At 47.5% G+C, this 11,426-nt stretch overlaps 1 protein-coding gene across 4 annotated transcripts in view; it reads left to right on the top strand.

Annotated features, from left to right (window-relative positions):
- The first annotated feature begins 5,115 nt into the window (after positions 1 to 5,115).
- Positions 5,116 to 11,426, top strand: part of LOC105889713 (neuron navigator 2-like) — a 67,099-nt gene continuing 60,788 nt past the window's right edge. For all 4 annotated transcript variants that reach the window (XM_031565246.2, XM_031565243.2, XM_031565244.2 and 1 more), the window contains exons 1-5: positions 5,116 to 5,591; positions 9,676 to 9,793; positions 10,260 to 10,312; positions 10,892 to 10,964; positions 11,201 to 11,426. The exon at positions 11,201 to 11,426 is cut by the window's right edge and continues 9 nt beyond it. In XM_031565246.2, the coding sequence (XP_031421106.1) occupies positions 5,358 to 5,591; positions 9,676 to 9,793; positions 10,260 to 10,312; positions 10,892 to 10,964; positions 11,201 to 11,426 (704 nt within the window). In that variant the 5' untranslated portion in view covers positions 5,116 to 5,357. The remainder of the gene's footprint in view (positions 5,592 to 9,675; positions 9,794 to 10,259; positions 10,313 to 10,891; positions 10,965 to 11,200) is intronic.

Raw genomic sequence — 11,426 nt, 5'->3', positions numbered from 1 at the left:
AAACAGATATTGTGTAGAGTATCCTGATTGTACCTGTAGCTGCATATGTCATCGTATTAGAAACATTCACACACTAATTCAATGGCAACTGATGAACATTGTTGATATAGACTTTCAGAACCTTACATGAATTGAGGTAGCAAGGGGCTATGGACATAATGGACTAAATGGTAAATGGACTACATTTATATTGCGCTTTTCTACTCAGAGAACACTCAAAGCGCTTTACACATTAAACACATCTACCCATTCATACAACAATGGCAGAGGCTACTATCTAAGTTGCCAACCTGCACATCGGGAGCGTTTTGGGGTTCGGTGTCTTGCTCAAGGACACTTCGACACTTGGTGAGGAGGAGTCGGGATCGGACTAGCAACCTTCCGATTACTAAACGCCTCCTCTACAAGCAACCTTCCGATTACTAAACGACTCCTCTACCTCCTGAACCACTATTGCCCCAAATAATAATCCATGGCATCCCCTGTCAGAAAATAATTCTGTCTGCATTTCCAGAAGGTTATATTTCAGCTAACAGTAGCATTACAAGAGTAATGATGTCCAAGCATGGTTTGATGAAGGTAACCGGAGCCTACATACCGGAAGACTTAAACGAATTACCCCCCAGAGAACGCCCGAGTGACCGAGAAGTGCAGCCGAGATAACACCAGAAGTATGGGTCCTGTTTGAAAGGGTGTGAGCTGACATACAGTCTGCTGTCAGCACCGGAGCATTCTACCATCACTTTCAAACTTGTGCTCCCTAAGAGAGATAATTTGGCTGCCGGCATTAGCCAGCACATTGTTTGAAAGTTAATGTTTGTTGTCCCCAACAGGACCAATGCCAAAGCCCAGGCTAAGACAAGGGCTTTTCCTTATATCCCTTGTATGTATTTGTCCAGTTACACCTAGGCCTTGTATGGCCCGGTGTGTATAGGATAAGTGATCATCTCTGGGCAACTGAGGTTGAGAGACACCAGAGCATCCTGCCTTACTGACCCAGTGGAGGAGAGCCAGCCTGCCACCTAAGCCTTTAAAGAGATTGTTTGCTGACTGGGCACTCAGCTTGTAAGCTAATAATGGGATTTTCCAGCAGGGTGGGGGGTGGGGGCATAAACACTGCTGCTAGGCCTCCGTCTGTGCCCCACCACCGAAAAGGCAGTGCCATGCAATGCTGGTTTAGCTTCATGTACCGTATGTGGGAGATGGAACTTGACCTCTGTGGTTTGAGACTGAACTTGATGTTGGGAGGGATCAAAGGCAGACACCTCTTCTGATCTGGCTAAAAATCCAGGAAAAGTACATATAGGATCCAGTGTCACTGTCAGGATGTCTACTTCACTCTACTTTTTCAGCCTCTGCTTTTAGATGGAAAGGCCTTTTTGAGTCTTTGGTGTGGGTGGTATGTTATTTCAGCTGCCCTTAGCTGAAATGGTTGGTTTTTATCCCCAAAAAATATGAGATATTATTAAATATTAGATTTTTATATGAAAATCAGACCATCATATCTACTATTTAGGCGTTTTTTGGTGTCGTGACTCATGCATATTTAACAGAACTGTTTATGTGTTTGTATTACACCTCAGCCCTGTAAGTTTGTTGTCCTCAAAAAAGTGTGGGTCAACATTCCTTGAGTGTTTTCTGCTCACAGATGCCTTCTTTATCAGTGGTGCATATGCTGCCCTGCATTAGAACACAAACCAGAGCGTGAGTCTGGCCCTGTGCCAGCACCCTGTGTCTGCATGCCAATCAGACTGGCAGAGGTGCCCTCTGAACACCGGCAGGATGTGGGCAATGAGCGATAGTGCTATCTCTGCCATGCTGCAGGGGCAACTGGGTCAATTGTACTTCCCCTGAGATCACCCCAAGACAAATGCTGAGGTCGAAGCACTTATAGACCATCACCTGCATGCTCAAGCTACCTCCCTCTGGGATGTGTACTAGGGCCAACAATGAGTGTGATAGGGATCTGTCTGCCCCAAGGCCCTTTGTGAAATAGGCTGGCCCATACAAGCTGATCCTAGATCAGTTTCATGTCTATGGTTAATAATGTGAAACTAACCCTCAAACTAAACCATACTGCAACAGATTGACTTTAACTTAGTGTTAACCCTTGGACAAAAAAATGCCAGTCAGCTTGAATCTGGCAGGCTAAGTGTGATTTTATTGATTGTTGTAAAAAAAGGTATTTTTAGCCTTTCAGACACAGTTGCATTATGGTATAAAGGCAGTACAGCTACATATTTGTTCATCTCTCTGGGCCAAGAAAATGTAACTCAATATGAGTAACCATATCTTTCCACTGTGAATCCAGAATTCCATCATTATTTTAGCTGTAAAATGATTTTGAATTTGACAAGAAATACATCATTTAACACCTTTTAAAATTGTGTGTGGTTAGGTACATGTGTGTCTGGTTTGGAAAACACAGCGTGCCAGTGGGTGTGTTTTCAGATGTGTCTGTGAGGGTGTTTCATGTACAGGGAGCGCGGCGATGACAGCCAGAGGTGGCAGCTGGCTGTGATTAGGCCGTAATGTGGAGATTTGCTGAAGTGAAGGGCTCTGCTCTACATCACGGCCACATCTGGTGAAGTGGTTGTCCCCCGGAGAACCTGTCGCACCCCTCGTTAGACAGAGGCTTTCACAGCTCGTGGGCATGTTCTCCAAGCCGTGCGGTCGTGCCAGCGTAGCTTGTGTGCATAAGTGCGCCCTGTTGATCTGAACTCACTTTGCCCCATCTTTGGTCCGCCCAGGTTAACTTTATTTCCCCACCTGAGCTAAGCTCTTGATGGATCGAAGCAAGGGAAGCCTCCCGAGCTGAGCCACTGTCATAGTTTCACTTTATAATTCCTCGTTCTCACAAACAGGATTACCGTCTCCTGTTAAGTGGATCGGACGCCTGGTAATCAAAGTGGGCGACTTTTATTTTGTGGTTTAACAGTTGTCGACGTGGTTAAAAAAAAGATCCGAAACAGTCACGTCCCTGCTGCCTGTCGAAACATTTAATGTTTGCTTTCCTGCTGCCCTAATCCAGGAATAAGCTCTGCGGGGTTGGGCTCACCCCTCCCCACAACTGTGACCCACTGCTGTCTCGAGCGTTTAAACTGAACCCAGGAGGGTTCTTGCGAGACGGCCAGTGCAAGTGGAACATATTGAGGGTCGAGCTGTACAGGTGTCAGATCTGCTGCGGAGAGCTGGCGACCATCTGGAACAGGCTTATCCCCGCGCCCAGAGATGGAGTCAAGTGAATGGGCGATGGCGTGTCGGTCACGCGGGGTCAAGGCGGAGACTGTGGACTTGGTGTTTGTGGACTTTCTCCCTTTAGCCTTTAGCCTGCTGTAGTCCCTTAAGGAAAGTTCTGCTGTGTGACATGTGACCTAGGTCTAGAACGAGTTAAATTACCTGATTATTTTTTTCCGTTCTTTCAGTGAAAGGCTTTGTAGGTATCTGCTGTTTGAATCTGAATGTTTACTGATTCTATTCCAGATGTTATGTAGGGCCACGCAACTGAACCAAACAAGCTGTTTCAATGATTTGAACCATGGGCTCAGCAGTCACAACACTGATGTAACTCTTTTGCTTTTACATATCAGAATTAACAACAAAAACACAACAGTTATACAACATAAGTGGTTGCTATACTGCACAATTCAAACAACTGTTGGACTTGATAAATCAGGAAAATGCATTTGAAATATACACCTAAATCAAGCCTGCCCATCACAAGGTTGAGATTCCCTGAGCTATTTAGATGAGCCCTCTATTTTTTAAAGCACTGTGAATGACACTAGGTGTCGAGCCTCAAGCCATTGGATTGCAGCTATAACATGTCCCACCATGTGGAAATAGCTTAGACTATCAGCTCTCTTTGACCTGTGACTTTGACTTTGACTGCCCACTGACTGCAGTCACTGATAATAACTTCAGCTGACCTCCAAAAGCTCATTAGATTATGTGAACCAAGCAAACAAACACTTGACACTCTCACCCAGCTCCTCCTCCAAACAATGTCAGTTGTGCCACAAAGAATCATGGTTAAACTGGATCATGAGGTTGAATCTACATCTGCTTTAGGGTTCAAAAGTCTCTTATTGTGTTCTGCTGATTGTTCCAGTACAGTTTATTATTGTGCCTTACTCTTTGTAGTCTCCAAATACTCTATAATTCTGATGTTATTTGTGTCAAATGGTCCTATATATGTACCTGATCCCTGGTGGCCTGATTCCTGGAATGATGCAGACACACAAACACACACGTACACACATACAGATCAGCTCAACCAACCGTCCTATCCTGATCCAGGGAACGTTGCCAACTAGTGATTAGGTGATGGTCTCAGTCTTCTTTATATGGTAACTTTGTTTCCCCTGGCACAAAGGGAGAGTGGGAAGGATAGAGCGAGAGAGGGACTTGACTGTAAGGCTCTCATGTGTTGGTTGGGTAGTATTAATCTAGCCCGTTGGGAGAGCTCAGTGGCTCAGACTCACTGAATCGACTGCCTGCTGGAGCAGAATGGGCAGGAGGAGGATTTCCCTACTACGTCTGATTAGGCCGTCTACCCGTCTTTAGCCCAGTCTTTAGGTCCATCCCCCCTCCACACACACACACACACACACACACACACACACACAAGGCACGCTCACGCGCTCACACACTCCAGAAGAAGCATCTGCCATTCACGGCTCATGGCTTTCTAATCTGGTCGCTCCTGAAAGTCTGCGCTAGTCAGAGGCACGCTGCCTTTGCATTCTTTCTTTGCATTCTTTCTTTGCACTCTTTCTTTGTGTTTGTTTGTCTTCGTTGCTCCTCTTCTATCTGTCGTTCCTGGATCCTGTTGTGGAGGTGGAGTCCCTGCTTTTTGCCCCACAGTGGGACGTGTGTGTGTGTGTGTGTGTTTGTCTGTGTGTGTGTGTGTGGATCAGTTAGGGAAGGCTGCACAGGGAAAGAAGAGGGAGCAGGTGGGAGGGAGGGAGGAACCAGCCCTGGTTCTGTCCTGGATGAATGACAGAGCAGCTTTGAAGAGGAAGGCAACATAAACAAGAGCCTGTGGGAACTTTTCATTGGGAAAGGACTTTCTTGAAGCTGCTTCTCCAACTTTCAGTAGATTTTGGATGTGTGTGTATTGTGTTTGAGTGTGTAAGTTTAGGAGTGTGTGTGCACTCCTATGTCGGTTTGCTGCAGCTGTTGAGCCACTCGAACCCGTGGTTGTGGTCGTTCTGATTCTGTTTTTGAAAGCTGGGAGAGTTGTGTGTGTGTGTGTGTGTGTGTGTGTATGGGGGTTTGTGAGTAGATTTGTGCCTCTGTGTGTGTGTGTGTGTGTGGTTTTGGAGACGTCCTTGGAAAAGCGGCGACAAGGGAAGATGCCTGCCATTCTGGTGGCCTCGAAGATGAAGTCAGAACTGCCCAAGCCGGTACACAGTGCCCTGCCCATTCCCCAGCACCCGGCCAAGACGGGCACCCTACCCGTCAGCAAGCTCAAGGCTGTGCTTGGCAGCCAGAGCCCCCACAGGACCCTGCAGAGGTACCAGAGCCTGGGCTCAGGCACCCCGGTGAAGAGAAGCCCCGCGTCCAAAGGCAGCACCGGGGACCCTCAGGTCAGAGTACGCCCTTGGTCTTCTCCAGATAAGCACTTTGGATTGCCCCACTGCCTGGGCATTATATTATAGCGTTTCTGTTAGCAGGTTTATCAGCTTTGTTCATTATTTGGCTACGCTTTAGTAGGGTTTGCTTGCCAATTTATGATGGTCGTGACATTGTGTCCTCATTATGTCACTGTCATTGAGTGGGTAATTGGTAGCCGTTCCTGTGCTTCTTTGATATTGAGACCATATGAAGATTCATTTTTGAGTGCTGTGGCTTTTTGCATGTTGGTTTATCAGCATAGCTCTGATATCTGTAATGCTTAGGTTATTTAGTTAAATGGATGAAATATAATTGTATCATATATAATTGTATTTCAGTAATGTAGGACAGCAGTTGAATAGTTGAAATACTGAAATAGCCAGTTTGAAGTAGCTAGTGGATTCAAACTATGTGTATCTGTGAGCAGAGTCTAGAGTAAGAATGTGCACTAGTCAGTGGAATTTACACCTGTTGTGGTTTGTGAATGTTTTTTTGTGTGTTTGCATGGGTGTGATTTCACCTTTGTGCCCTGAACCTGTGGTGCAGCTGTGAAACAGTGGAGTTGCTGCTCTCTGTGACTCCAGCCATTACGGTGCTATGCGTCCAACCACAGATAGATGCTAGGGCATGTCTATAGCTAGTGTGGCTCGCCTAAGGTAAGTCCCAGCTACACAACCCTGCAGCAGTGGCGGTGGCGGCGGTGGTGTGAGCAGTGGGGGCTGTTGGCTGTGGCTTCCCCCTGTGGGTCCAGCTGAGGCCCTCGGGAGCCAAAGAGGAGGAGGAGGAGGGTGGGGGTGGGGGAGGGGTGGGGTGGGGTGGTGGCAGGGGCCGCTGCATGTGGCGGGGTAGATGAAAGACGGGCACTGGTCTTGTCATTAGTGCACGGTGGCCGGTGGTTTTTCTACAGGGCTGTAGTTTGAGGCTGGTCTACCACACTGCATGCAGGGCTTGAGAGCCCATATGTGCCCCACACACCCCCCCCCCACCATGGCCCAGGGCCCTCCTTGCTCCGGGAGGAGGGACACGAGGCCTAATACAAAATAATGTTGTTCTAGTGCAAAATTCGTCCCCCCATTTAAAAAAAAAAAAAAAAAGAATCCCAGTTCAGTTTCCTGGCATGGGAGACTGGAAAAGATGTGCTTGAGGGAGAAAAAGGTCCTTGTGGTGTTTCGCTGTTGCTTTTGCAGAGGTTTGGATTGCATCACTGGTGCTGTGGGCCCTGAAACTGATGCCTAAAGCAGTCTCTAATTGATAACTTCACATTGTAACGTTGACAGGTCAAGATGATTTACCTTAAAAATAAAAATGTCAAATTTCTTATGGACTTCTATTATGTCTGAGCATTAGAGTAGTCATTCTTGTTGGTTTATGTTGTGATATTCTCAACAGGCTAGGCTAAAGTACGCTAAATCGGTCTTCAAACATCTAAATGCGCGTAGATGAATGGAAAAATGAACTAAGAAAAACGACTGCTGGTGTAAGAGCGTCTTATTTTCAGTGAGATCATCTGCCCTGTGCTTTTGTTTTGACCGTAAGCTGTGACTGCACCACTAATGACTTGATTCCACGGTATTAAGTGTCCTCATGGTCAGGCCAGCAAAGCAGCGCTACAGAGTGCAGTGCAGTGCAGTGCAGATTCATGTGATCCTAATGCAGAAGTGGGCATGATGACCGGAGCCCTGTGTGAATCGACCCCTGAGGCCCCAACAGGCCCCACGGGGCCCCACCACCTGCTCTGCCCAGGTATGCCCTCAGCTGAGAGGGGGATTTAGCAGGGCTGAGAGGAGGTGGTGGGACCAGGTGTGCTTCACTCTCCATTACACACCTCACCAGCCACTTAAGAAATTAACAAACAGCACACTACACTACACACACGCACACACACACACACACACACACAACACACAACACACATACATATGCAAAGATGCAGCTGTTTGCCTCTCGCTTTGAGACCCCGCCAAGTGGAACCACCTCCTTTACCACTGGCCTAAGTAAAAACTGCCCACAGCAGCAAGCAGCTCATGATTATTATTGCAAACACATGGCTGCCAGCGGAGAGAGGCCCCATGGGTCTAGAGCCGGAGGAGGGCTCCCTCGGCTGCTGCCTGCTGCGGGGTGTCTGTGGGTGGGGTGAGTCCTGGGCCTCCCAGACCAGTGGCACGAAGGCTCTCAGAGTGCCTGGTCTAGATGACTGAGTACTGCAACCGAGCGCATGTTAGGGGTACAGCTGTGCAGGACGTGCAGTGAGGCTGTGATTTCTTGTTTATGCTGAGATAGAAATACTGAAATGAGAGGGTGCGGTTTGTTGCTGGCAGTTGCTTGGAGAAGGGATCTGTCAAGGTGCAAAGGTCGCGCCGTGGTCGCAGCACCAGGGGTCAGTGGCTTTGGATGAATGTGGCCGTTTCTCCTCCACTCTTCCCTAACTGACCTCTTGCCCACTGACACACATTAGTGATGGGGGATTTGGACCCACTCACATAGAGACGGTCGCCACCTAGTGGTAGTGATGGACACAAACACAATCATAAATGCCATGTATGTGAAGAGGCAGATCTGTGCTTTAGATATTTAAATGTAAAGAATATGTAAAGATTCAAAGAAATAATCATGATCATGAAGTGTAGATTGTTTCAAACTATAATCCAGTGTTGTTTTACTCAAACATGTGGCCATTGTCTGTCAGTGGACCATATACACTGTTGGTCGACATGGAATCTTTGGTTTGTCCTGCAGTATTATGTTTTAATCCTGATATTTTCATCATCATTATTATCTAATTCAATCCACTAGGATTAGATGTTTCAATCCACTAGGAATAGACCCTTTGACTTTTTTGACCCATCTTTCCAACATTGCTCTCTTTTCATAATCCAGAAGCTCTCTCAAAAAAAGAAAACAGTTATTACTGCCAGCCAGATGTGCCGGCAAATTGTTGACACTTAATCTGTGAAAATCTTAAGAGATTTACAAAGTTTACGCTGTCAGATTCTTTGCTTTTGCCCTCTCTGAGACACTGCAGATGGTGGGGTTGTAGCATCCCCCCCCCCCCCCCTCCCAAAAAAGAAAACCCCCTCACAGCTTCCTCTTGACCTCCTTGCCACCAATGGGCATTCACATTTAATGGGAGACCAGCAGGCCACGTCATGCAGAACACAGAGCCTGTATGAGGGCACCAGTGCATCTCTCTATAGTGCTTCCCCTGTTTGTTTTGATGAAAGGTCCAAGTATATCTATCCATCCATCCATCCACCCATCCATCCATCTATCCTTCTACCTTCATATGTCAGTTGAGAGGAATTCAACCTGGTTAATTGGATGTCTATAGACATGCTGAAATCCACAGAGCAGAATTCTCTATCAGAATGCTCCCTGATGTCTGACGTGAAGGGTGATCCCCTGGGATACTCTCTCCCTTCCTCCCGTCCAGGTTTTTGTGAGTGAGTTCCTGTAGCGTGAAGGCCCTCTGTGGTTCTCTGTCCCTCCTCTCAGTCCCTTAATCCTCTAACCACTCTGCCCTGGAACTGGAACTGCCCACTGCCTACCCGGCTGCAAGGAGATGTCAGAATGAAGGGGCCAATTACCCGCAGTGATCTCTGGATTACTACTTCAGACTACGCTGAGCAGCACGCCAGAGTGCTCGTGGGGTTGGGGTAGGGGGTTGGGGGTGGTGGTGGTGGTGGGGTGATGGTGAAGTGTGTTTCTATCTTAATCTGTGATGTCATTCTGCGTGTCCCGTTGAGGGGGCCTCTGCTGCTGCTGCTGCTGTTGCCGTGGCTGCTGCTGTTGCCGTGGCGGCGGCTCCTTGGCTCTTAATGCCACGTGGAGCCTCACTCGTGCTCAGTGGCCCGAATTTGAAAGAGAGGAGAGGGGAGATGGCAGGTCCTGGAAAAGCAAGTTCTATTTGCACTTTACCAGTCTGACATCATCCTTGTCCACACTTCTGTGTGTGTGTGTGTGTGTGTGTGTGTGTGTGTGTGTGTGTGTGTGTGTGTGTGTGAAGAAGGAAGTGTTGGTGTTGACTGCGGGGTCTCTTGTCTCGTCTGTTTGAAACAGATTTACACGGACTGGGCAAACCACTACTTGGCTAAATCGGGCCACAGGCGCCTCATAAAGGACCTGCAGCAGGACGTGGCGGACGGGGTCCTGCTGGCTGAGATCATCCAGGTTGTGGGTAAGAACTCTCCACTCAGACCTCACAGTCAGATGCTTCAGTGTTGAGGGATTTTCTGTTTCTATTTGACATTTTCCTTTATAGACAGGAACTTAGTATTTGTACGTGGCAGCTCATCTGAGCATTGGAGTATGTAGACACTTTGACGTTGTTTGGATAACTGTGAATGTGCTTCTTTTTTTGGGGAGCATTTGTTACTGGATTCAAATTGAGTTTCTTTTTCTCATGTAAAATTGGACTGTTATTTTCTTCTAATTTAAACTGTAATAGAAGAGAGAGAGAGAGAGAGAGAGAGGAGAGAGAGGAGAGAGAGGAGAGAGAGAGAGAGAGCTATTATTGAAGATGGTGCTATTGATACCAAATGCAGTAATACTGGTACCAGATCCAATGGATGAATCATATTAAACAGAGTATATGTGATTGTATGCACAATTATTTTCTTTTCTCTTCCTATGATCTCTTCTAGCTAATGAGAAGATTCAACACATCAATGGATACCCGCAGAGCCGCTCTCAAATGGTAGGTCACAGATTTCGCTCTAGTTAGACTCTTGGACTTCATCATGACATGTGGCAAAGTCAGAAGATCATGCAGACCTCCGGTCAAAGCGCTGTGCTCTCCGAGGTCCGGTCACCTTTGACCTCTTATGTTATGTTACTCGCATTGACAGCTGCTATTTGCACTGTCAGATCACCGTTTGCTTTGCGGAGTCCTGTTTTATTTACAGTAAGGCCTTTGAGCACAGTGGGCATGCAGGCAGGATGTTTTTAATGGTATGGCACCCCACAGAGTGCCATCTGCCTCCCCACCCCCCCCCTGCTGGTCGGGGTCCTCTCCCTCAGTCATTTACTCAGCTGAGTGGGAGTGTGGAGCCAGGAATATACTGTGCCCACTGGATGGCTTTGATACGCACTTTTGATTTTCTTTTTGGGGGTTTTCACAGATTGATTGCGATTGTCACGCTTGTCCCCAACACAACAATTCCCCTCCCCCCCCCCTCCCCCCCTCCATCCCTGCATGCTGAAATCAGTGAATAATTGTTCTTTCCGTAGCCTTGTGTCAACTTTTCACACGGCCTTGTGTCCTTTTGCTCCTCAGATTGAAAACATCGAGACTTGTCTTGGTTTTCTGGCTGCCAAAGGGGTGAACATTAAGGGACTGTGTGCAGAGGGTAGGTGTTGGGAGCGGTTCACTGTTGCTCAACAGTTTTAGATAGAGGCGCATCGGCCTGTCAGCTAGGAGATGTCATTCGGGTACAGACATGTCTGCAGAGTTTGAAACTGGCCTTTAACGTAGGCCTATACTATTGTTTCTAAATGTGGACATAAATACCGTAAAACCATAATTAATAGTGCAATATCATATGTTTAAATCTGTCATCTCCCTAACGACCTGTTTGTTCTACAGAGATACGTAATGGGAATCTGAAGGCCATCCTTGGTCTGTTCTTCAACTTGTCGCGCTTTAAGCAACAGGAGCACCAGGCCCTGAAGCCTACTGCCCAGACCCAGCATCCACACAGCCCTGCCCGGCCGCCCCTCACCCATGCTGCCCAGCCTCTGCATGGAAGCCCTTGCCCCATCCACGGCTCCCAGGGCCCCACCAGCCCCTCTCTGAAAGCTCAGACAGACAT

This window comes from Clupea harengus, chromosome 3 (genome assembly GCF_900700415.2).
Source record: "Clupea harengus chromosome 3, Ch_v2.0.2, whole genome shotgun sequence".
Classification (NCBI taxonomy): domain Eukaryota; kingdom Metazoa; phylum Chordata; class Actinopteri; order Clupeiformes; family Clupeidae; genus Clupea; species Clupea harengus.
This window is presented reverse-complemented; position numbering and strand designations above follow the sequence as displayed.